Genomic DNA, 27,109 nt, shown 5'->3' on the forward strand with positions numbered 1-27,109 from the left:
ACACACTTTTGAACAATTCCTTTATTAAAAAAAAAAAAAAAAAGATTCCAGCGGTGGTAATCCACTCTTGCTATTCAGCGACGGATGATCATCTCTCCAGCGATGGCTCATCTGAATCAGCGCAGCGAATCCATCCTTCTTCTGTCTCCACGGAGGAGACACTGCAGGGATTCCGGCGGCCTGACGTTTCTTATAATAGGAGGGTGGGGCCACCCATCACCTGGCCCCGCCCCCTCTGACGCAAGGGGAAATCTGGGGTTCCCCGTGACGTATGGGTGACCCCGCCCCCCTCTGATGTAACGGAAACCTGCCTGTGAGCATGAGCCCCTTCACAGGCATACTATAGACACCCCCCCCCTTCGAAATTTAAAGGAATATTACACTTTTATTGTTTCACTTTAATCATTATTAAAATCACTGGTCCTGAAAAAACGTCCGTTTTTAAAACTTTTTTTTGCATTGATACATGTCCCCTAGGGCAGGACCCGGGTCCCCAAACACTTTTTAGGACAGTAACTTGCAGAATCTTTTCTCTCTGTCAAATCTTTTTTCTCTGTCGAATATTTTCTCTATATAATCTTGGACTAATAGAGGTAAGGTTAGGCACATTCAACCACAGGTTCTATAGACACAGATTGTTATTGTCAGAGTCAAATCTCCTATTCTATATCGAACTGTTGTAACAATGAAAACGAAAATAAAGCATTTATTTATGTCGGATCTTTCGTTTTTCGGATTCTGTGCTTTCGTTATCGTTTGTCAAAACGAAAACGAAAATAGCTGATATTCGGACGAAAATGCATTCGGACAAAAACGAATGCACATGTCTAGCTCTGACTAAAGATGAATTATACCCTTGCTATAGATGTAGGCCATTTACATATCTTATGATATGCAGAAGGATATCCTAGGAAGTTGCTAAGTACTCCCAGGATGTTGCCTAGTCATCACTGCTCACCTCCACCATCACAGGAGTGAGCTCTTTCTCTGATTCAAACCCCTTCACATACTCTCTCTCTCCCCTGATGCAGTATCTCTGAGCTCAGCATTTGAGTGATGGTAGATGTGAGCAGTGATGACTAGGCCTCACTTAGCAACGACCTGGGAATATTCAAGTCGGCTTCATAAGGTATGTAAATGGACTACACCTATAGCAAGGGCTTTATTCAACTTTAGTCAGAGGCGCACACCGTTTTTTTTCTCTAGAGACGCCCCTTATCTGCATAAGTAGTTTTGTGGTAAAGGTGAACTATCCCTTTAATAATTAAGAGACTTCAGATGATTCAGCAGATACAAATACAGTGCCTTGCGAAAGTATTCCGCCCCCTTGAACTTTTCAACCTTTTGCCACATTTCAGGCTTCAAACATGAAGATATAACATTTTTATTTTTTGTGAAGAATCACCAACAAGTGGGACACAATTGTGAAGTGGAACGAAATCTATTGGATTTTTGAAACTTTTTTAACTAATAAAAAAATGAAAAGTGGGGCATGCAAAATTATTCGGCCCCCTTGCGTTAATACTTTGTAGAGCCACCTTTTGCTGCGAGGTAGGTTAGCAGTAGGACAGTTTTTATAAAGAAGAATTAAGATCATCATCCCACAGATATTAGAGATATAAAAATTGGACAGTGGCAAGACCGTTTTCATCATGAAGAACTGGCCTAAATGGTGTATGCCTAACTTTTTTCACTATGAAGATGGGAATAGGGTGGGGGAATATGAGTGATTATTAGCTATAAATGACAAATATGAAATGCTAAAATGTAAACTTTTAGCCCTTGTACACACGGTCGGACATTCCGACAACCAGGGCAGGACTTACCATTGGGCTTGACTGGGCTCAAGCCCATGGGCCCCACCCAATTGGGGGCCCCGCCAAGATACACAGCCAAGTGTACCCATCTGGGCTCCGCTCACAGTTATGCCCAGTCCCGCCCTATGATGGACATAACACAGGGACTGGGCGTGACTGTGAGCCGAGCCGAGTACACTCGACTACTCTCGGCTCCGCTCGGGACTGCGAGAGGGCCCAAGAGCCTCCGAGATACACAGGACTCTGTATCTCGGCAGCGCCATTGTTAAACTTCAAGACTGCAATGACAAGCCTGCAAATGACACTGGACAAGGCTGCAGATGGATGGGCAAGGCTGCCGATGGACATCGATAAGGCTGCATTGATGGGCATTTAAATGTACGTTTTTTCCTTAAACTTCCCTCCTAAAAGTTTTTTAACTTAAAATTCCCTCCTAAACTTGGGGTGCGTGTTATACACCGATAAATATGGTAATGTATAGAAGGTAGGGCCCGAAAGTGACTCAAGCCCAGGGGCCCCCACCACCCTAAGTCCTGCCCTGCCGACAACAAAATCCGTCGGATTTTGTCTGACGGATTTTGTCCGAAACTGGTGTTGCATACACACGGTCGGACAAAGTTGTCGGACAATCCGGTTGTTCATAATGTGATGACGTTATTTCCTTACGACGGGACTACGTTCAGGCTAGTAGCCAATAGCTTTGGTCTAGGAATTTTATCTGAGCATGCGTGGCACTTTGTCCGATCGGAATTCTCTATAAACGATCGGACTTTGATCATGTTGTCAGAAAATGTTATATTCCCAACCGCAAACAGTCTAATGGAGCCCACACATGGTCGGATTATCCGACAACACGGTCCGATCAGACATTTTCCGTCGGAATGTCCGACCATGTGTACAAGGGCTTAGGCTTGCACGAATAAAATAATTTTAAAATATCCAAATTGTATCTAAAGCTTCTCTACATATTCATTGTAATGTTTGCCATCAAAAGGCTTACCATTATTAGCTCAACGGGGATGGGTATTTTCATCTGATATCGATCATTCAGTTCTTTCACAATAAGGACCACAACCATAATGATAATTGATGTAGCAAGGTCAGTGATGTTTGTATTATTTATCTTCTGAAAAATGTCCTCTAGTGTCTGCAATAACAGAATCATAAAAACATATATCAGCTTATTTAAAGCCCAATCAAAGCTTAAGTTTAAATGAGTTAAATATAATTCAGGTGAATCAAAACAAAGTGGTGCATATTCTGCCCTGATTCACATTGGAGCGATTTGGCATGCGATTTGACATGTCAAGTCGCATGGCAAAACGGCGGCAATTGCTGGCAATTGCAACGTCCGAATCACTGTATTAACATCTGTGCAGCAACCCGCACAGATGTCTCTGAAATAACCCCCAAAGTCGGGACTGACATGCGGAAATGAAATTGTGCGAGTTCAGCTGAACTCACATGATTTCATTCCCGCTGTCAGTGTGAACCAGGTGTCCAGGACTAAAACAGATTGTTTTCTCTCCAGAGCAGTTATAATCTAACAATGAAGTAACAAATCTAGTTCCCTGACCAACAGTGGCAGAGCAGGACCCTTGCTCTATGTAAATCAAAAAATAATACATCGCTATCAGAAATAATCCAGTGTGTGACTGATATCAAAAATGAATGTGACCATGCAAGCTGCAATTTTCATGTGAGATACACACACCATAAACAATAAATCAAAAATAAACTGTGCTAAATAAAAAAATCTTTTTTGGGAAATATGAACAATAGATGAAGAAAGTCTATATACATAAAAAGCAAGGAAGTCCATATAGTGACGCGATATCCAAAGAATCCCTTAATCGTGGATAATTTCATCAAGAAATCGTGACAGTTCAGGAAAACAACTCCACCTCATAAAATGGCCGCTTACCAACTCCTGAGCCAGGGCCTTTGATCATCCAGGGAGATCGCACTATTAAGCCTCCATCGCCCAATAGACTTGATCATAAAGGGGTTCCAAGAAAGGATAAAACCTCCATAGTGTAAAATCTTAAGGTTTATTTAAGTAAAAACAGATATTGTACTTACATCAATGAGAAGTAAAATTCACAGCGCTGCGACCACGGCTTTGCTGTGTCCCTGTGGCCATTCTGGGACGACATCATGTGACGTCGTCCCAGAACGAGAGCCACTCCGTCATTTGATGGTGGGTGAGCAGCAAGCGGTTAAAGTAATACTAAGGTCTTTTTTTTTTTCTTTAAAAATAACAAACAGGTTATACTTATTTGCTCTGTGCAGTGGTTTTGCACAGAGCAGCCTAGATTCTCCTCTTCTCGGGTCCCTCAAGGACTCTCCTGGCCCCTCCCTCCTGCCGAGTGCCCCCACAGCAAGCAGCTTTCTATGGGGGCACCCAAGCCGCTGCTCTGTGTGTCCATTCAGACACAGAGTGGTGGTTCAGCAGCAACCCCTCTCTCTCCTGATTGGCTAACTGACTTTTATTGACAGCAACAGGAACCAATGGCGCCCTCTGCTGTGTCTCAGTCAATCAGGAGGCAGAGCCCCAGATGACCGAGGTACTCGGCACATCGCTCGATAGAGATGGCGCTCAGGTAAGTATTAGGGGGCTGAGGGGGGCTGCTGCACACTAAAGGGTGTTTATCTTAATGCATAGAATGCATTAAGATTAAAAACCTTCTGCCTTTAGAATCACTTCAAGCAATCCTGCAGGCAATAGGCTGCAGTGCTTATCTGTGTATTCTGATGGAGGGGGGTTCAGGTGATTCCCACATCCACATTGAATGTGTGGATCAGGTCAGGTCAGTTTTCTCATTCAACCCATTGGCTTATCAAAGAACTTGACCACTTAAGGCTGGCCATACATTATACAACTTTCTTGTACAACTTTCTTTTACATTTACCAAAGCCATATAATATGAGGTCAAATCTAAACACTTTGCATTTGCGTGCAATCAGACAGGCCCTTGCACAATTAAATAATTGAAGGTGACTCTAAAGAAAATTAACCACTTGCTTACTGGGCACTTAACCTCCTCCCGACCGCCTCACGCCGATATACATCGGCAGAAGGGCACGTACAGGCAGAATCCCGTACCTGTACGTTTCCCTTTGAGAGGCAGCGGGGGGTTGCGCGAGCGCCGCCAATACTTGTGTGCCTGCGGGAAGCTTTGTGAGTCCAGTCGCGGACAAAACACAGCCACACCCCCCAGAGTTAGCAAGACGCCCCTAGGACACACTTAACCCCTACACTGTCACCTAGAGTCATTTACACAGGAATCAGTGCATTTGTATAGCACTGATTGCTGTACAAATGACAATGGTCCCAAAAATGTGTCAAAAATGTCTGATGTGTCCGCCATAATGTTGCAGTCATGATAAAAATTGCTGATCGCCGCCATTTAAAAAAAAAAGAAATATTAATAAAAATGCCATAAAACTATCCCCTATTTTGTAAACGCTGTAACTTTTGTGCAAACCAATCAATAATCGCTTATTGTGATTTTTTTTACCAAAAATATGTAGAAGAATACATATCAGCCTAAACTGAGGAAAAAAAATGTTTTTTTTATATATTTTTGGGGAATATTTATTATAGCAAAAGGTTAAAAATAATGCGTTTTTTTTCCAAAATTGTTGCTCTTTTTTTGTTTATAGCGCAAAAAATAAAAACTGCAGGGGTGATCAAATACCACCAAAAGAAAGCTCTATTTGTCGGAAAAAAAGGACATCAATTTTATTTGGGAGCCAAGTCGCATGACCACGCAATTGTCAGTTAAAGCGACTCAGTGCCAAAACGCAAAAAGTGCTCTGGACAGGAAGGGGGTAAATTCTTCCGGGGCTGAAGTGCCCAGACCAATTTTCAGCTTTCAGTGCTGTCACTCTTTGAATGACAAGTGGTCATGTACATTTTATCCAAATTAAATGTTTATCATTTTCTTCACACAGATAGAGCTTTCTTTTGGTGGTATTTAATTGCTGCTGGGTTTTTTTATTTTTTGCTAAATAAAACAAAAACAAAAAAACTGTTTCATAGCTTGTTATAAAATTTGGAAAACAGGTAATTTTTCTCCTTCACTGATGTGCGCTGATGAGGCTGCACTGATGGGCACTGATAGGCTGCACTAATGGACACTGATAGGCACTGATAAGGCAGCAATAATGGGCACTGATAGGTGGCACTGATAAGCACTGATGAGGCGGCACTTATAAGTGGCACTGATGGGCACTGATGGTTGGCACTGATAAGCGGCACTGATGATCACTGACGAGTGGCACTGGTAGGCACTGGTAGGTGACACTGATAGGCAGCACTGATTTTTAGACACTGATGAGCATTGATTGGCAGCACTGGTGGGCATTGATGGGTGGCACTGTGGGCACTGGCAGGTGACACTGGTGGCCACAGCCATGGCTTTCTGAGTTAGGGACCAATGTCCCTCTGACAGAAGCAAGCGATCAGCTTTTTTCTCCCAGCGTGAGGAAAAAAAATGCAGATTACCGAGCTTCTGTTTACATCACATGATCAGCCATCATTGGCTGACAGCTGATCACTTGGTAAGGGGCTGGGATCGACCCCTTACCCGGATCTGTGATAAGCCGAGTCTCATAGACTCTGTGATCACAGAGCGCGCCACACGCGACCTGCGACCCGCGCTTGCTCGGGAGGACATCCGTGGACGCCCTCCCGGCAATTAGGGACCGTGCAATAGCCGAAAGATGGCAAGTGGTTAATAAGAAAATTGTATAGTGTATGGCAAGCATAAGACTTTGCACACCTTTTATTTTGATAAACCTGGAATATATTTAACTTATTTAAAGTGGTTGTACAGGTGGAAGTTTTTTTTACCTTAAGACCCCTTTCACATTGGGGCCGGGGCTGCGTTATCGCTTTTTCTTTCCCAAAGTAGGTGTTAGAATCACACGTGTAGCGGCACTTCTGAAGCACTTTTCGGGTGCTTTGGAAGCCCATTCATTTCAATGGGCAGGGCATTTTGTGAATGCCTCGCAAGTGCACCGTCCCACTGTGAAAAGACACACTGAAAAGAATGGAAGACGGTTTTCAGTCGCTATTTAGAGGCTATTTCTAGCACTATAATGCCTGAAACCCGCCTCAGTGTGAAAGGGGTCTATTACATTCTCTGCATTATGGTAAAAAACCTTCTGTGTTCAGCTCCTCCCCCAAGCCCCCTCCCTCTCTTCACTGGACATGGAGGCAGCAGTGGAAGCACTCAGAATGTGGGAGGAGCCAGGAGCGCCGGCAGGGGACTGCAGAACAAGAGGATCGGGGCTGCTCTGTGCAAAACCCTTACCACTGTTTGTTATTTAAAAAATCTTTAAACTAAAAATTTAAATTTTATTAATGGAAAGCATAGTGCAGTAAGTCAAAGACGCTAATCAAACTTAGTTTTATCTAGAAAGTTAGTATAGCCAGGAAAAGAAAAAGTATATTTTTTGATTTGTTATCATTGGATACAGCAGTTAGTACATTGTTATAACTGTTTGCACAGCCTTAGGCCGCGTACACACGAGAGGATTGTCCGTCCAACTAAGTCCGTCAGACAATCCGACAGACAGTCCGTCCTACTTTTGAATGAACAGACTTGACCACACACGATGAACAGACAGTCCGTTGAAAGCTTGCGCGATGACGTGTACAGCACGTACGACGGGACTAGAAATACGACATCCAATACACTGCAATGCAACCTTCGGCCGTGTAAATCCTTTCTGAGCATGCGCCATACTTAGTCCGTCCAACTTGCCTACTCACGAGCGGACTGTCCACTGAAACCAAAGTTGGACGGACAATATTACGGAAATTCCGAAAGACTTAGTCCGCCAGACTGTCCGCTGAAAAAGTCAGCTGAAGCCCACACATGAGCGGACTGTCCGCTGAAACACGTTTCAGCGGACCAAGTCCGTCAGACAGTCCGCCCGTGTGTACGCGGCCTTACTGATTAAGGAAAAAGGAAATGAAGGGGAACAGAAATACAATAAAATTAAAATGTATTTATACAACTAAATATTGATATTACACTTTATATACTGTTGCTAATCAATGGCAGCATGTAAAAATCTTTTATGTGAATAGATCCAGCAGATATTTGTAACAAAGCGTTCAGATACAGGCACAGGCTCCTTTATTTCCTTTTTTGACAATCCCCTGTACTTCTACATAATAGCATACTGCTCTGGAATGCAGTGTAGCGCAAAAAATATTTTTGTTTTCCGTGTGTCATTGCAGTTACCTAGTGTGAATAAGCCCTAAAAAAGCAAAAAATAAATAAAATAAAAGATACTCACAAAAAACAGTGACAAAGGTCCATCGAAGTTTGATATCTTTAGTCCAAGTACAAACTTAAGCTGGGACACTAGCACATGTATAGCAGCTGCAGTAGTAAAACCACTTATGAGAGGATCTGACAGGTAAATAACTATAAACCCTGCATGTAACAATCCAAACACCAGCTGTAAGAAAACAATGAAACAGTGGTCAGCACAATTTTCCCTTTTTTTCACTTATCTTATATTTTTCTTCTTATATTCTTCCGTTTTGATATTTGTATATACAAAGTAATTATTCCAGCTACTACTGTATATTGTGCAAGTGTACTACACTTCAATTCTAAAGTTATGAAAATGTGGGTTTTCGTTTTTTTTTAAAACCCTCCAGCTGTATTATTTAGGCAATAAAACACCAGTACATGTTTAGCGCCGGCTCCTGAAGAGCACGCTCTATGTGTTTTTTTTCTATTTAGAGTTCCTAAAGCCATAGTTGGGTTTTAGGGTTTATTATACCAAATTATGGTTTCAGTGCCAATCTAGCTGGATTGCACTGGGTTCTGCTTGGCCACGGGTGTCGCTGTCACCGCTGGCAAGTGTGAGAAGGCAGTTTAACTAGGCGTATTGAGTGCCATTGTTTCTCAGAACCAGCCCAGTGGGAGTGTCATCTTGCTGTGCATTCTGGGAGAGGGTACTGACATCATGTGCTTCTGGGTTCCGGTCCAGAAGATCTTTCTGTCTGCTTGGTCCTGGTCCTCCTGACCAGCCCCCGTGGCCCTCATGGTCTGGGGTGCTGATCCTTCCAATTTCAAGTCTCGGGGCTGGCTAGCCCAAGGCAAAGTAACTAGGAGGAGGATTTAAAGGTGGTCCGGTGTAGTCTCATCTGTGGAGAGGCGCAGCAATAGGAGAAGCAACTGGGGAGGACTCTTTGGGAGAAGGTCACGCATAAGGCTGGCTTCTCAGAAGGAACCCGAGGCTCAGTTGAAAGACACCAAGTAAATCTACACTCATACAGTATAGCCGGACTAGCTGCAAGATACTGGTACCGTATGATAGTCCCTCAGCTACATCCAAGTCTGTGGCAGAGACTTTGTTCAAGTGTTCTACATTCAAATCTGTGGCAGAGACGTTATTCAAGTGTTCTACATTCAATTCTGTGGCAGAGACTTTGCTTTATTTAAACACTCTATCGTGTTGCCTGGTGAGAGAAGGTCTATCCGGTAGCTGTGAGAATCCAGTTGTGAGCGTTAATTCTCTGGATTTCTATAGTAAGAGACTTCCTATCTTTTGCAGTTCCAAGAGTACCTGAACTTCCTACCCAACCTTCTACCCTTCTTTGAGAGACTGTTTTGTCTACTTGTTGTCAAATAAAAATCCCAAAAGTGGATCCAGTGTCAGTTTCTGCAATTCTTTGGGCCATCTACCTCGGGAAACCCCTAGACGCACATGAGGTCAAGAAGGTAACGGTAAGCACAATAAAACCAGCCGCTCCTTTGGTGGTGAGAGCTACACAGGCATCTATTAGCAAAAGTATGTAAGCAGCGGATACACACCCTTCCACACCCCTCCCCTTAAAGAGGAATTATACAAAAAAAAATAAGTTAAAGCTCCAAGTGTTTTTTTTAATACTACTATTCCTTCATACTGGCTTTTTAAATTTACAAATGCAGCAATTTTGAAATAAGATGAAAGGTTTAGCACTGAGAAAAACTTTTTAAAAGTCAAAAGTGCATTTTATATACAGTGGTGTGAAAAAGTGTTTGCCCCCTTCCTCATTTCCTGTTCCTTTGCATGTTTGTCACACTTAAGTGTTTCGGAACATCAAACCAATTTAAACAATAGTCAAGGACAACACAAGTAAACACAAAATGCAATTTGTAAATGAAGGTGTTTATTATTAAAGGTGAAAAAATCCAAACCATCATGGCCCTGTGTGAAAAAATGATTGCCCCCTAAACCTAATAACTGGTTGGGCCACCCTTAGCAGCAACAACTGCAACCAAGCGTTTGCGATAACGTGCAATGAGGCTTTTACAGCGTCCTGGAGGAATTTTGGCCCACTCATCTTTGCAGAATTGTCCTAATTCAGTTACATTAGAGGGTTTTCGAGCATGAACAGCCTTTTTAAGGTCATACCACAACATCTCAATAGGATTCAGGTCAGGACTTTGGCTAGGCCACTCCAAAGTCTTCATTTTGTTTTTCTTCAGCCATTCGGTGGTGGACTTGCTGGTGTGTTTAGGATCATTGTCCTGCTGCAGAACCCAAGTTCGTTTCAGCTTGAGTACACGAACAGATGGTCGGACATTCTCCTTCAGGATCTCTTGGTAGACAGCAGAATTCATAGTTCCTTTTATCACGGCAAGTCTTCCAGGTCCTGAAGCAGCAAAACAGCCCCAGACCATCACACTACCACCACCATATTTTACGGTTGGTATAATGTTCTTTTTATGAAATGCAGTGTTCCTTCTACGCCAGATATACTTGGACACACACCTTCCAAAGAGTTCCACTTTTGTCTCATCGGTCCACAGAATGTTGTCCCAAAAGTCTTGGGGATCATCAAGATGTGTTGTGGAGAAATTGAGACGAGCTTTGATGTTCTTTTTGCTCAGCAGTGGTTTTCTCCTTGGAACTCTGCCATGCAGGCCATTTTTGCCCAGTCTTTTCCTGATGGTGGAGGCATGAACGCTGACCTTAACTGAGGCAAGTGAGGCCTGCAGTTCCTTGGACGTTGTTGTGGGGTCTTTTGTGACCTCTTGGATGAGTCGTCACTGCGCTCTTGGGGTAATTTTGGCCGGTCGGCCACTCCTGGGAAGGTTCACCACTGTTCCATGTCTTCGCCATTTGTGGATAATGGCTCTCACTGTGGTTCGCTGGATTCCCAAAGCTTTGGAAATGGCTTTATAACCCTTTCCAGACTGATAGATCGCAATTACTTTCTTTCTCAATTGTTCCTGAATTTCTTTGGGTCTCGGCATGATGTGTAGCTTTTAAGGATCTTCTGGTGGACCTTACTGTGTCAAGCAGCTCCTATTTAAGTGATGCCTTGATTGTGAACAGGTGTGGCAATAATCAGGCCTGGGTGTGGCTAGAGAAATTGAACTCAGGTGTGGACAACCACAGTTATAGTATGTTTTAACAAGGGGGGCAATCACTTTTTCACAAAGGGCCATGATGGTTTGGATTTTTTTTCACCTTTAATAATAAACACCTTCATTTACAAATTGCATTTTGTGTTTACTTGTGTTGTCCTTGACTATTGTTTAAATTGGTTTGATGTTCCGAAACACTTAAGTGTGACAAACATGCAAAGGAACAGGAAATGAGGAAGGGGGCAAACACTTTTTCACACCACTGTAAAACTATATAGATTTGATCAAAATGAGGGTTAAATGAGGAGGAAAAAGGGACAGAGGGACTTTGTCCCAAATCAGTGACGGCCCATCCAAATCAGGGACAGTTGGGAGCTGTGCCAAATGAGTGTATTTTTACGCAGAACTAGACTATGGTTTTACTTTCTTTAGTTGACATGGGAATTTTATTTCTTTTAAGTATTTGATAATACTGATGCTGTAATATGGATCTGCCTCCTCTTCCTGACTGTTTTGTAGCTGTTTTAATCAGACATATGTTTGAGCTTAGGAGCAATATGGCTAGATGCAGTGGCATAAGAAGTTCATACACATGCCATGGTATATAGGTTTATGTTCATCTCCAGGGGAGAGATCTGGGGGAAGATATTTGCAGTGGGAAGAGTGGGATTCCCCCACTGCAGACAGCGCTGACCTGAAGACAACAGCACAGCCTGGTTAGAACTAGCAAAGGGCAGTGATATAACCACTTACCCAATACATACAAATCCTAGGCTTTGGGTTTCGAAAAAAATTTTTAATCTAGTGTAAAAAAATCCAAGTAGGTGTCAATTTTGGACTATATTTTTCTCACTAGCACTGTCTTATTAATAGTAGACTAAATCTGTCTCTTGCTCTGTCTTCAATGTCTTCCCATTTGCACTTTGTTTGCTCAATTCCTATGAAGAACTTATTCTATTGTTATGGACTGTTCATGAGTTGTGTGCATTTTGTTTGCTACCCAGCAGATTTTCTTGTGCTCTGTGATCCCACTTGTTAGCCTTCTTGGCTGATGTAGTAGTTCTATTGTTGTCTGAACTTTAGCTGCCTTGGCCTTCTCCTTGTGTAACTATTTAACCGAAATACCATCTCCGAAAACCTGCCTCTTTGTGAATTACTTTTTTAATTCAGTTCAGTAGCCCGTCACCTGGATAAAACCAGGAGAGCAGGGATATGCAATTAGCGGACCTCCAGCTGTTGCAGAACTACAAATCCCATGAGGCATAGCAAGACTCTGACAGCCACAAGCATGACACCCAGAGGCAGAGGCATGATGGGACTTGTAGTTTTACAACAGCTGGAGGTCCGCTAATTGCATATCCCTGCAGTAGAGGAAGGCTGTGATGTGGGAATGTCAAACCCAAACACACTGGTCCCTTCAAAGGAAAGATACGCTTTGGTCTCCCCACCTCAGGGGGTCCTAGGCCTACTACTGATGACACAGGGGATCCACACCATTCTGAAACTTTTTTTTAGGCTCTGGCACTCACAATCTCTATAGTTGAGAAATCTATATTTATCTGATTTTTTTTAGACTATGGAAATGTTCAGAAAATATTTCACATCCTTTATAGTTCAAAAACACTCAATAACTCAATTACTGGTACAATGTCATAATATTTTTTTTTGCTACATGAGTAAGATGCTGACCTGGAATATACCAACAAGTACTGTAACAGATGCAGCAACAAGGACTCTTTGTTCAGCAATTGTCAATTCATCTGTGTTATTTAATACGTTATAATTCACTGTTCCATCCTCATCGACAGGATCTGGGACTAACCTCATCACAGCTGACCCAACCATTAAGCTTAATACAGGGAATGGACCTAGAAGAGATACAAATAATTAAATATATACATTTGCATTTTAACAGCTGTTTAAGTAACTTCTGACATTTATGATGAGAATGAAGTTGTATCGAGTTATGTTCAGCCTATGTCTTCAGAAAAAAATATATCAGTACACAAAATGGCTTTTCATACTGTGTTTAGGCTACAGGTTCTTTATTTTATTTCTGTCCTCACACACAAACATAGTGGTATAAAAGACCTTGCCAAAATAAAGTGTAACTAAACCTTCTTATCCTTTTCAGCCAAGGAAGCTTCCATCTTAGCCTCTGTTTGATCTATAACTGCCATGGTGCTATACATGTGATCATTAATGACAACAGTTTGGTTGGCAGCACAAGCAAATGTGACAGTTAGCATTCCCGTCATGCCTATACGCACTTCAGCTCCAGCAATGGAGAATCACGGAACTCCCCACCCGGCCGTTGACGTCTTAGGGTGGCTGGCTTCCGAGTCTCAATCACTGGCTGCCTGTGTGCACGAGTTCAGTCAGATTCAGCATTGCCAAATTTGTACAGTGAGCTATGCATGCAGAGCTCACTGTACAGGGATGGAAGGACAGGTAAGTAACTATTGCAGAAAAGACAAAGCATGTCTCTTCTGCATTAAAATTTCAGCCTGTGTGCCCCTTAGTATTTTTGACCTAAAGTTCCACTATAATTTATTAGCTTAAAATGTCTGTTCAGGCAGAACTCTCTTTCTGTCAAACGTGCTTGTACTAGTTTTGTTTGTAGTTTGCACCCTTTTATTATATAAATGTACAAACTTTAATATGTTCTCATTTTATGAACAAAGGATGATAATTTTAATAGAAAAATTTTACTTACCGACAGAGATATGTTTAGATGTTCCAAGGAAAATATATATTAATGTGGGATAAAAAGCGGAATAGAGTCCATAAACCGGGGAAACATTTACCAGAAGAGCAAATGCCAAGCCTAGAAAACAGGAATCAACATACTCCAGTTTGTGTTTTCTCTTTTAAACAAACATACACACTCAGAACTATGCAAGTTCCTTCAAACACTAAATCCCTTCCAGGTGATCAATCTACATTGCAGTGATTTTGGCAAACCTTGTGTCAGATTTCTACCTTTCGTTGCTCAGAAGATTTCTGTTTGTTTCATCATGTCCTAAGCAGACTGAATGGGAATGTCTGGTGGATTATAGTCAATGCACTCTCAGTGTTCTTTTACAAAAGTTTTATTGTCACATTTGCCAACAGAGAAGGTTTACAACAGAGCTTTGTTACAGTCAAGAAACATTACAACTCAGGGCCTAATGGCCTTTATCAGTACAAAAGAGTCAGACTTTAAATTCAATCAGACAGCATCTAAAAGTCTAATGATCCTGGTCCCATATCATGATAGGGATACTATATGCCTGTGGCAGGATCGTGTATTACACCCTATTGGCACCTGAAAGTTGGTATCCTCAAAAGAGGAGTCAGAATAGAAAAAGAGCATGCGAGGAAAAGAGTCAGAAGAATAGTGAGATATGAAGGGATGCAAGGTAAGGGAGTTAAGTCCCGCTTGGCTAGGAAGAAAGCCAAGGGAGGAAAGGGGGACAGGAGAAGAGAGAGAGAAAGGAAGAAGAAAGAAAAAAAAAAAGAAAGGGGGGGGAACGGGGTCCACAGGGCGAGCGCACCAAGGTCTTTATAGTGACAGTAATGCTACATCGAATCTAGAGGGATGGTGGTATGCAATCCAAGGTTGCCAAACCTTGAGGAATTTGGTGTGCGTGTCGGAAAGGACGACCATTAATTTCTCATTGATCATAACATCATTCAGACGATTTTTAATTGCTTCAAAACTCAACATGGGGGTTTTCCACGCTCTCGCAATTGTCAGCTTAGTTGCAGTAAAAAGATGCTGCGCAAGTTGACGTTCAGTTCCCTTTAGTTCTGCTATGGGTTTGGTCAATAGTGCCTCATAGGGGTTCCTTTTAAGATTGACCTGAAACAGATTATGGATAAGTGTGTATACCCTGACCCACAGTCTACATACCCGTGAACACGTCCACCAGATATGCACCATAGAGCCTCTCTGAGAGCATCCTCTAAAGCAGAGTGGGGAGTAGGCCGGAATGAAGCGGGATAGCCTCACTGGTGTATAGTATCATCTGTACAGCACTTTATAGGCGTTTTCTAGAATTAACACAGTAGTGGAAAATTTTGATATTGCCGACGTCATCGCCTGCCAGTCTTCAGGGTCCAACCTGCTACCCAACTCCCCCTCCCATTGAAGATAGTAAGTATGAAGTGGGGATTTCTTCGTAGATATCACAGCCGAATAGATCAATGATATCAAGGGAGTGGGGCCTGGATCTGCAAAGGCTCTCAAATGAATTCAGGGCGTAAGGCGTAGGATGGGGTTTAATCAGGCTTTGGAAATGGCGAAGCTGTAAGTAACTATAATGTTCTCGTAAGGGGATATCATGGGAGGTGCGTAGAGCCTCAAACGCCACAATTCTGGTAGGCGTGAGCAATGAATGAACATCCGTGAATCCATTCAAAGTCCACCACAAGAACCGTGAGGGGTTGTCATGGCCTGGAGGGAAGAGTGGGCAACGCAGGAGCCGCAATAGAGGGAGGTGGGGGGAAATCAGTCCCGCCGAGTATTTCACTGAGTCCCATATTCGCAGGGTATGGGCCATACAAGGCCCCACAGTGGAGCCACGGAAGGGAGGCAACAGGGATGGGGTCAACATCTACTAGGTCGATCGTGGCCCAGAGCGGGAGCTGGTATGTCTTCATGGAGGCGTGAGAGTGGGGCTATATTAGCCGCTATATAATATATCCCTAAATTGGGAACCGAGAGACCTCTGTTTACTCGTTTAGAGAACGGAATCTGTTTGGTTATGTGGGGGCGAGATGATCCCCAGATGAACCACAAGATCTTGTTTTGGTGAATGCGAAGAATATGCGATGGGATGGGAACCGGTAGGACCCGAAAATAATATAATAATTTCGGAAGATAGGTCATTCGGATAGCTGTAATTCTGCCGAACCATGACAGGGGCATACTGGACCAGGATGACAACATATCTGTTAATTTTTTAAACAATGGAGGGAAATTCGCCTGATATATACCAGAATGTGTCGGAGTAAGCCGGATACCCAGATATGGCAGTGACGTGACCCACTGAAAAGGGAACGCCGATTGCAAGTCTCGCATTAAACCCGGCGATAGATTGACCGGCACTCTCAGTGTTCTAATTAGAAAAACAACAGGGTATGCATCCCTTCAAGGATTTAACCCGTGGGGAGTATTTCACCAAAATTGAAATTCCTATTGCAGAGGGTGCCTAAAATGTTACTTTGACTTGAAATGTATCTTATATAGACTTCTAGGAAAATCACTGAGCCATTCACACAAGCAGGTAATAACGTTTTTGGGAGCGTTTTGTACACCAACTGTGTGGACAAACACCCCTCCTCTGCTCCCAAATTCAGTGGGGAGCAGTCTCAGGAATCGCCAGCCTCCCACCTTTACATCCTGGCTTTTAGCATTGCCACCAAAAGAAATGGAGAACTTTTTTTACCACACCTCTGTTCAAAAGGGCTGCCAAAATCTTGTGGGAGTTCGGTGTCTAACTGTGACACAGATATCCCGAAGATGGCACCCGGATCCCACTGCAAAGGCTACATTAATAGTTAGCTCGATCACATGAATATAGAATATAAATAATAGATATTATGGTAACTGTAATAACTACAGCCTTTTCAGCCAGTAAATTGACTGATTTATACTCACATCTAAATAAAGCTCAAATCTGATGCAATATGTTACAATCTGCTAACAACTAAATCCACGGGACACTCACTATTCAATACTCCTACACCTGGACCTCTCTGCTGCCTTTGACATGGTGAACCAACCCTTCCTCCTCAAAAAACTCCACGCTTTAGGTCTCCGGTACTGTACTCGTCACTGGTTTTCATCCTACTTATCCAACCGCACCTTTAGGGTTACTTACAATTCTAGTCCCTCCTCTCCTCTCCCCTTCTCTGTCAGAGTCCCCAAGGCTCTGTTCTTGGTCCTCTCTTATTCTCCATCTACACCTTCTCCCTGGGTCAGGTAATAGCCACCCATGGCTACCAATACCATTTCTATGCTGATGACACCCAGCCTGGATGTCACACCACTTCCTAAAATGCAATCTACCCAAAACCAAGCTCATAATTTTTCTCCACCTCGTGCCTCTTCTCCTGATTTCTCTGTCAAGATTGATAGCACTACTATCAGGCCATCCCAACATGCCAAGGTTCTAGGTGTAATCCTGGATTCTGAACTCTTTTTTCGGCCCCAGGTTCGATCACTGTCGAAATCTTGCTGCCTCAACCTCTGCAACATCTCCAAAATATGCCCCTTCCTAACCAATGACACCACAAAGCTCCTAGTTCACTCCCTCCCTCGTCGACTACTGCAACTCCCTCCTCGCGGGATTACCTTTACATAGGCTATCCCCTCTTCAATACATCATGAATGCTGCTGCCAGGCTCATCACCTTACCAACCGTTGTCTGCTACTCCTTTCTGTCAGTCCCTCCACTGGTTTCTACTCACCCAACAAATTAAATTCAAAATGTGAACAACAACTTACAAAGCCATCTACCACTAGCAACTCGGCCCCCAGCTACATCACTAACCTAGTCTCAAAATACCAACCTACTCATTCTCTTCATTCCTCCCAAGACCTCCTGCTTTCTGGCTCCCTCATCACCTCCTCCCATGCCCGCCTCCAGGACTTTTCCTGAGCCTCTTCTATCCTATGGAACGGCCTACCCCAATCTGTCTATCTTCTTCTCTGCTTTTAGACAATCCCTGAAAACCCTCCTCTTCAGAGAAGCCTATCCTGCCCCTAACTAACAACTGTACTTGTATTTTCTCCATCAGATCACCCCCACAGTTATTACCTTTTGTATCACTTGACCCTCCCTCCTAGCTTGTAAGCTCTAATGAGCAGAGTTCTTTGATTCCTCCTTTATTGAATTGTATTGTAACTGTATTGCCTGCCCCCATGTTGTAATGTGCTGCGCCAGCTGTTGGCACTATATAAATCCTGTATTATGATTACAATAATACTAATATAATTCACATACTGTAGGCAATATAAAACAATGGAAAAAATATAAATAAATATATAAATATGTGCTATATGTTACCTTGCAAAACAGACACCATTCCTGTGCTGATGCCAGAGATCATGTCACCAAGGAGCCATTCCTTCAGATTGTACATGGGCAGCCAAGCAGCAATTGGTATCAAATTAAATAGAATTCTCTTCACTGTACCCGTGGGGCATCTGCATGAAAATAAATAAATACATACTGTGTATTCATAAAAAAATGAGCCCACAATGCTAAAATATTTGTAGCACTGATTTCTAATTTTCAGACAGCTAAATATACTGTTAAAATACATACTGTATATGGGAGCTGTTTTATCTGCCAAGGGATTAGCATTTCTGTCCATTCAGTCTTGAAATTTACACAATCCTGTAAGACAGCACAGCCAGGTTGGTGACCTCACTTTTCTCAAGTGCAGATAAGTATTACAGCTAGGTCACCTACCTAACCCTAGCCTGTGGCTGGAAAGAGAAGCAGTAGTCTGATGAAATCAACCATCTGGTCTCTATGCTGTACTATGTGTAGTATCTTTTAAATAAATACATAACTTCATTAATTTGCCTAGAGTACAGACTTAAAGTAGAATTTCACCCAAAAGGGGAAGTTTTGACCTTTTTTTTTGGGGAGGGCGAGCAGGTACCTGGTTTTGACATGTACCTGCTTCCACTTCAGATTGGATCATCTAGGCAATCCAAGTGGAAGTCCACCCCCCCCCCCCCCTTTGTTCACAGCCTTCTGAGAAAGGCCGTGGAACCATTCAGAAAGCGCAGTACGGATCGCGCATACGCAGGTGTAGTTGGAAACCGACTGTGAAACTGCAAGGAGTCACAGCTGGCTTCCCTTAGTAAACAGGTTTACGCCGGGGACCTGAACATTGGTGAAGAATGAACCGGGGGATGACTGCTCTGAATCCCTGGAAAGGTAATTGTCCTTTTATTAAAAGTGAGCAGCTACAGTAAGTCAGCTGGTGATTTTATTTTTTTGGGGGGGGCGGAGGATCTACTTTAACATTAACCCTACACTGAACACCGCACCAACCTGAAAGTAAACAGCACAAACCATCAAAATTCTCTCCAAGCATATAATTACTGAAACAGAAGCTATACTGTATGTACCTTGCACATTCTGCCACATCCATTCTTTTTTTTACATCTTTGGAATACAGATATTATGCGTTTGGGGTTGTGCAGCTGCTGTGTCTGCATCTACTCCTATAGACTGCCTACACGCAGCTTGGGGTGAATGCAGACACAAAAACAAAGGTAGCTTGCACTCAGTATGGGTGCCATCACCTGTCTGAATGAGGCCTTAATATCTAAATATGACTAAGGACAAGGGTTATTATTGTTATATGGCATGTAACTTAGAGGAAATTTCTTCAAAGCCCAACTCTAGCTATTAGAAGAGGCGTTTTTTCTTACATTATCCCTGCTCAGGCTGGCTCCAGCACTCGCCTCTTCTCCTCTTGGTGCTCTGTGCTATGGGTGGTCCTTCAACATCAACACATACAATGCAGGACTATTAACACTGTATTGTGGAGACAGGAGTGTGACTGTGAGCAAGAGAGCCATAAAGAGGAGGCTTTGTGGGAATAATCATATTGCTTGAGAGACCCTACTGGAGTGAGGAACAAGGTAAGTATTACACCTTCTTCCTAGACTCAACTAACAGTTAGCCCTTGCAGTGGAGGGGATGCTAAATGGGCAGCATATGTCCAATTCCTGGAGTTGGACTTTAAACAAGCAGGAGAATCAGCAGGAAAAAGAAAATAATTTGTGCCAGAAAAAAAAAAAATTAAACGGATGCTTAAAAAAAAAAAAAGAATTAAGCTAGCAAAAAGTAAGAGACAAACTGTTCAAAACAAGTTCTCCGACACACGAAATAACAGTAGCTGTAAATTTGTGTCGGAGAGGGAGCTTAAAAGGAGATTAGCAGACTGCAGCTCTGCATGTTACTTTGTTCCTTTGCCTATGCGGGGGGGGGGGGTCCCTTTTCTCCAATCAGCTCTTACACCGTGTAAGTCCAGACTCCCCACCCACCCCTATGTGCTGCTGAAAGCTGAAAGAGGACAAAATATTGTTAACACAATTTGCACTTTCTAAAGAGTGTCAAAATGGGAAGACAGCAGATATACAAGTAAAACGTATGTAGGGAGATTTGTTTAATTTCTGTGTATCATCTGAGGCTATTTACTTCCCTGGGTATATGTAAGGGTTTACAACCACATTAACTTCTAAGGTTTTTATTATATTGGCCTCCTGCATTTGTTTTATTTAAATGTAGGGTATATTGATTTGGGAAGTATAGTGTTTGAGTGTTTGTTATAAGTTTATATGCAAAATGTACAGGCATTTACATGCATTTACATATACATTTAAACGCATTCAGAGTATCAAATTTGTCCCTGGATGCACACATTTATTTTTCTTTTCTAAACAAAATTAGGGTTGATTTACTATAAGCAATTATACTGTGCACTTTGCAAGGGAAGTTGGACTTTGTCAGGGTATTTTCCCAGAACTTAGTGAATGAGGTAAAGCTCCACTGACTTCCATCACCCAGTCATGTGCAAGCAAACATTTATTCGTTTTTTTCCCTTGCATATGATTGGGTATTCTTTGTAAAGTAAAATTACACAACAATCCTTAAGTTCTGAGGAAAATTCCCTTGCAAAGTGAACAACCTATTTGCCTTTAGTACATCACCCCCATGGTGTGCATTATACCATTTCAACTCATTACATGCCTCTATAACTGTTTAGGAATTTCCTGTATGCATATAAATGAGTATAATCACATGTATTGTGAATAAGGCCTTGGGTGAGGAAACTTTTCAGTGTCTTGTTCTTTAGGCAATTTTTAACCCATAATATTCCATAATGTCAGTGACAGTCATTTTAAATATATTATCTGCTACTAGTTCTTGTTATGACATCTTTTTACTCCTATAAGTGACAATGGGCAACCTGTACATTACTGCACACATGCACCAGGTCAGAGCTGCATGACTGATTCGTCACTACCATTTGTGGATTATTATCACCCTTTTGCAGTCCAAAAGACGAAATAATCTCTATAAATGCTCAAAATAAGCAGCAACAGCTGTAATCATTGGACCATCTATGGTCGGCCTTAGCCACTATTTTGGGCTACAAGTACAAAATATATTTTCCTGCTTGCTGTATGTGTTTCAAAAATGCTGAGCCCTGAAATTACCAAATGTTTTTGACTTTAACAAATACAAGTAAAAGCTTTGGGGCAAATAGGTTGTTCACATTTCAATGGAATTTTCCCCAGAGCTTAATGAATGTTTTGAAATTACACTTTGCAAAGAAAACCCAATCTTGTGCACGCAAAATAGAACAGTTATTTTTCTTGCACATAATTGGATGATAGAAGTCGGCAGAGCTTCATCTCATTCACTAAGCTCTAGGGGAAATTTCCTTGCAACTTTCTTTGCAAAATGCACATCAACTGTTTGCCTTTAGTAAATTAACCCCACAGTTTTCACTATAATTCAGCTATTCCATATCAGCTGTGACGATATTGACATTTAAATGTATACATGAATGAATACATTTGCACTTGGGACAGTTATCAGCAGATATAAGTAAAGAATTATGCTCAGGAAGATACAGCATTATAAATGTTATATTTCTCACTTGAGTCTCTAGTTAAGTGGAATGTGCTTATCCTAATATAACACTATCATGAATACTTCTAAAAATCTAAAATCTTCTCAGTCTGTCATTCAGTTTTACCAAGAAACCTGCAATCACAAAAAAGCCCAGGCTAACGTTGGTGATTTTACTAAAATATTAAGCCATTAACCCAAAGCAAGTACGCTGCAAATTAAAACAATGTACATGTTTATGCCTAAGGAACCATAGATGATGACAATTAGAGAATCAGCATAAAAGCTACACAATGTATATCATCATAAAGAGGTCAGCAATAGCAGCCTATATTTTCTGATGATGGGGCCCTTTAATTGTTTCCTCTGTTATCAATCACCTTAATGGAAAAAACAAAACCCAATTGAAAGGTCTAATTTAATTTAGAATCTAATTCTCAGAATCATCACTTACCGAAAGCACTTCTTGAGGTGGTCCAGAAGAGTTTTATGATACCTGATAACTTTTTTATGCTTTGCAGAGAAAGCATTTTCAGAGTATATGGGCCTGGTCACCATGTAGTAACTTCTTATGTTCTCAGTCATCGCATCCAAATATTTCCTGCTGTGTGGAATCTTGATCATGGTTCATTTCTAGGTAGCTGATGACTGAATGGAAAGGAGGGCCCATTACGTCCAGAAAGTATCAGATGTCACTCGCTACTGATTCAAAGTCATAAAAGTACCTCTTTCAGTTAGTCATACAATGCATACTTAATGGATCATGCTGATTTTTTTGTATGTTCTATAAATATTAATAAGCAATTTATGTTATTAGATAGAAAGAAGAATTTTGCTCAATATAAGAAGCTTTGGAATACTAATGTTTAAGGTTCTGGCATTGTATAGCAACTAGTTAAAGTCCATCTTTCATTAATAAGACTGCAGTACAATAACTAAAAAAAAACTAAAATCTGATTGGCTGAAGAGAGAATGGTGTTGGTTAGGCTCAGCCATTAAAGAGCCAGCCATAAAAATAAAACCATTCATTGAGCTCTTAATCAAAAATGCTATATTGTAAATAGATAATCCAATCAATTTACTCTATTATGAGAGTCCTGTAATCCACTGCAGGCAGACTGACAGACTGGATGTGTACTTGCTGAAGTATTTGCTGTGTACCTTCCTACCTCTGATTGACTGTGATTTACTAATACTGGCTTTTTTTTTTTAATACGTTTTCCTGTATGTGATAGACATCAGGAACCTGCAGTGAATTAAAATTGCTTTATATTGAAAAACAAATAAAGCTCAAGTTCAAGGGTCAAAGAATTCCCCAAGTCAGGCTGATTCACTAAAGGTGGGCATTGGCACATTTTTATATAAAATTGTATTTAAAAGTGCATAGAGCGCTACACTGCTAATTCCCCATCTCAGAGAGATGTCCGCAGCTACTGTATAATAGGATGTAATGTCAAGAAATAGCAAAAAACATGGCAGTCTTAAAGTGACTACTGGGATGGTGGGGAAAAAACATAAAAACATAACACCAGTAGGCGCTCCTGGGAATACACATAAATACCATCTGTAACTAAGAAGTGTGCAAGGGGCTGATGGCAGGATGGATTCCAGAGCCCAATTACACCAAACACCAGGTGTCCAATAAAAAAGTCAAAGTTTACTCCAAATGAATTAAAAGCATAAAGGACACAACTGGGTGTTGTGCAGTATTACTAGCGGTTGACCAAACAAAGGCTTTCAGCAGGAAGTATGTGCCAGGGGACCCAGATATAAGTGTTATCCTAGATGGGAGACTGGTCGCTGCAGCCAGACAGTGGAGGGACTCGTGTCACCAAAAGTAACGTTACCAAAACCAGCAAGTCAGCTGATACAACCTTGGACTACAGGAAAAAAACAGGAGGTGGAGCCGGTTGCATGGATAACATGTTTCGGGGGAACGCCCCTTTGTCAAATAATAAATATAAATGCAATATATAGGATATAGTGTGGCTTGAGATAGATGGGGCTTGGGACCCAGACACCTCAGAGCTATTTGGATATAGTCAGCTACTGCCAAGGGCCTTAGACAGGGCTGCAACTCCTGAAGAGGTAGTTCAATATCTAGAAGGACCAGCTGTATTTGTCCTGACTCTTTTATGGTCTGCTGCGGGCTGTGAGCAGGATGCAAAAGGCCTTTTGGGCCAGGCTAACAGTCCTCTGAAGTGAGTACTAATATACCTGAGAATGAGTGTGTCAGATCTATACAAGCTATAGAAAGCTATATAAATGGACATTGAGAGAGACTGGTATACTAAAGAAGGCACTGTGACTTTTCTCAGTGAAGCTGAATGCTGTGGATTTTGTATACATGTAGAAGAAAGGTCCCAACCCTGTGGTGTTCTCAAGGAGAAAGTAGGTAAAAAGGGAAGATGGCTTAAAAATTATATGCTGGTGTTCCGTGCCTAAATGACAGCTACAAAATGTCTGCTCTTGTGTATGGTGTTCCGCACTAAGTTAGTATGTCAATGTGACGTTAGAAGTCATGGCCATCTTTGAAAAAATACAGTAAAGTGTAGAAAATATAATTCTTGTGTGGACGTTCCTTTATTCCTATATATTAAGGCCTATAGTCGGGGTTGTCATGAGTGGGCCTATGGCCAAGAGTTGACACAAGATCCTGAAGGGATTCAGCTACCAGCAGGTAATTGCCCTATCCAAGAAGAGGCAGGATGGGGACTTGGAAGGTTTTGGAGCCAATACACAAGCAATTGCAGTCCCCCTTACAAGCTGTTTTATACATTAGTGAGCTGGCAGGATGCCAAGATTAGATTCTTTATAAAAAGTAAAGAGGAAAGAAGATGTAATTTCAGTGCCTCTGTTTTGAACTTTGAAGAACAATTTATTCACAATACCTATAGCTTGAAAGGTGAATGATGTCTTGTATTGTCATGCTTTTACTGCCTGTTTAGATACTTTTTTTTAACTGCCCTATTAGATACTTTAGTTGCATACTTTGGGTACAGATTCCTCTTAACATTTGTTGTTGAGCAAGAAACTCAGTTGAAATTATTGTTTATTTATTATTTTATTAGAGGTTATTCCATAAACTAAAATGTTTAGTTACACACATAGTAGGCCATAGTGCCACTATTATTTTATGTGTAGCACCCTCTAGTTAGGTAGGTGCTTGAGGTTCGATTTTTCTATTGAGTAGAAAATCATAGGCAGGTCTAGCTGGTGGCTAGGCCTGTTTGTTTTCATTCTGGGCTGGGAGTGTCTCAGGGCAGGGCTGGGTGACTCACATGTAGCATCACTGAGACCTCCCCCTTCTTTCCAGAGGATTCTGGAAAGAGAGGAGGAGAGGAGAGGCAGAGCTGCCTGGGTTATTTTGAGGAGTCTTGACCAATCCCCAACTTGGATTGGCAGGGGCAGGCCTCCTTAAATACCCAGCGTCAGTCCAGCTGGGGAGGAGTTGTCTGGTGGAAGAGATGGAGTGAGGGAGTGTGGAGGCTGTCAGGGCCTACAGCCTGGGGAGCTCTGGGGAGGTGTGACCTTGGGCCTGGGCTCGGGTGCAGCCAGGAGGAGAGACCCTGATAACAGAGGCACATGAGAGAGCAAGGAGAGGAAAGCGGGAGAGAGCACTGCTGAGAGACTCCGGGGTGGACTCTCCAACTTCCACAACGGCGATGGAGAAGTCCGCTCCTCTCATGCTTCCTCTCTCCTGGACGCAATTGGAGAGAGAAAACAGGAAGTGACATCAAACTCATATGTCAATCAAACCGCCCAGCCGTAGTAATAGATACTACGAGTGCCAGGTGGAAGCTACTCGTTGCTTCAGAAATTGCCGCAAATGAAGCGCCACGTCTACAATCTCGTGGCACTTCCCATAAGTGCACTGTGTCCGGTGTCGCACTGTGTCCGGAATCCGAACACTGCACTTAAGGACCTTTTTTTGTATTTTTTTTTAAAGGGCCAGATTTTTAAAAAAATATATTTTTTTTACATTTTTTTGTGCCTGCCTATGGATGGGCCGCTACTGTGGAGGAGTAATGGTCTACAGCAAGTGAAGTGCTGGAAGAGTAGCTGTCTGCAGCAAGCAAAGTGCTGGGGGAGTGAAGGGAAAGAGGTCTTAAGCAAGAGTTGTGCTGGAGAGAAGACTGTTATGGACTGTTATATGTCTCTGAGTGCCTGAAAGATGGATGCCAGGCTGGGCAGGGTGACAGGTGAACCACAATATTCAGCAACCGCTACGGGGGCATGGCTACATATGCAATCCCACAGACTTTTTCCAACAGCCAAACCAACCATTAAGGGTTCTGATGTAAGCAAAAAACTTTTTGATTTGATTCTATGTCTAATGTAAGCAAATTTAACCAGGTTTAAAAAAAAAAAAAAAAAACAGTCATCTGTAAAAATAGAAATATTTATTAAGAAAAAGTCATTGGAGACGGATTGGCATGAATATGAAATATGTGTGAAAATATCCTAATAACATTTGTTTTTTGCCAAACATAAATGTTTTGCTAAATTGCTATGTAAATATTTTTAAATACACCTCTTATTTTTTATTTTTTTATTATTATTATAAAAAAAAAATAAAGGCGACCTTAAAAAAATATGTATCTGAGTGTGCATTAGCAACATGACAGCAAAGCATCATGAACATGAAACAAAAACATAATTTTATTCTTTCTTTAAAAGCTTTGTTTTGTAGAAATACGAAAGATCCAGGTCCATAAAAATTTCCTAATTATCAGAATGAATTCAGAAAAAGAGAAAAAGATGATTCACAGCTCCCTCTTCTGGAATCATTAGGTTCAGCACAAAAGAATAAAAAAAAAAAATCTGACTGGTATGGGCAGCAAAATGGTAATATCAGTCATTTTATACTTTTCTATTATTTGTATTGTGAGAAAAGATAACAGACAAAGAAAAACTGACACAATCAGGTGCAAATCAGACTGTCTATCTGTTAGCAAAGGCAAGGCAGCCTAATACAAATGGTATGCAGTTTAATCATTTCCTTTTACTCCACGGTGGAGCATAGGACAACCATAAAAGCCTCTTCATTACACTTGCACGATTAGATCTCTCTTGGTCTTGGGGGTTCCAGTTATGTTCTTGCCTTGTGGAATTTTAGAGAGGTTGAGCAGTATCCAACACCGCTTTATTTGTTGTTTCTGAAAGTTGGTTGGCCAGCGCTCAAAATTAACCAAAAATGAACCTGCCCATCTGATACTAACAATCCATTTGATGATGATTTTTTCACTAG

The 27,109-nt window shown here is 41.8% G+C and overlaps 1 protein-coding gene across 1 annotated transcript in view; it reads right to left on the minus strand.

Moving 5' to 3' along the window:
• LOC143964033 (chloride anion exchanger-like) overlaps nucleotides 1–22,514 on the minus strand; it is a 105,792-nt gene extending 83,278 nt beyond the window's left edge. Inside the window, exons 1-6 of the mRNA XM_077473749.1 lie at nucleotides 22,313–22,514; nucleotides 18,262–18,401; nucleotides 13,923–14,033; nucleotides 12,896–13,074; nucleotides 8,133–8,297; nucleotides 2,818–2,964 (exon numbers count right to left, since the gene is read on the minus strand). Coding sequence (XP_077329875.1) covers nucleotides 2,818–2,964; nucleotides 8,133–8,297; nucleotides 12,896–13,074; nucleotides 13,923–14,033; nucleotides 18,262–18,401; nucleotides 22,313–22,482 — 912 coding nt within the window. The 5' untranslated portion in view covers nucleotides 22,483–22,514. The remainder of the gene's footprint in view (nucleotides 1–2,817; nucleotides 2,965–8,132; nucleotides 8,298–12,895; nucleotides 13,075–13,922; nucleotides 14,034–18,261; nucleotides 18,402–22,312) is intronic.
• Between the last annotated feature and the right edge of the window lie 4,595 nt (nucleotides 22,515–27,109).

Source organism: Lithobates pipiens, unplaced genomic scaffold (genome assembly GCF_037356315.1).
Source record: "Lithobates pipiens isolate NorthernLeopardFrog02 unplaced genomic scaffold, aLitPip1_a1.2 Scaffold_8, whole genome shotgun sequence".
NCBI classification, from domain to species: domain Eukaryota; kingdom Metazoa; phylum Chordata; class Amphibia; order Anura; family Ranidae; genus Lithobates; species Lithobates pipiens.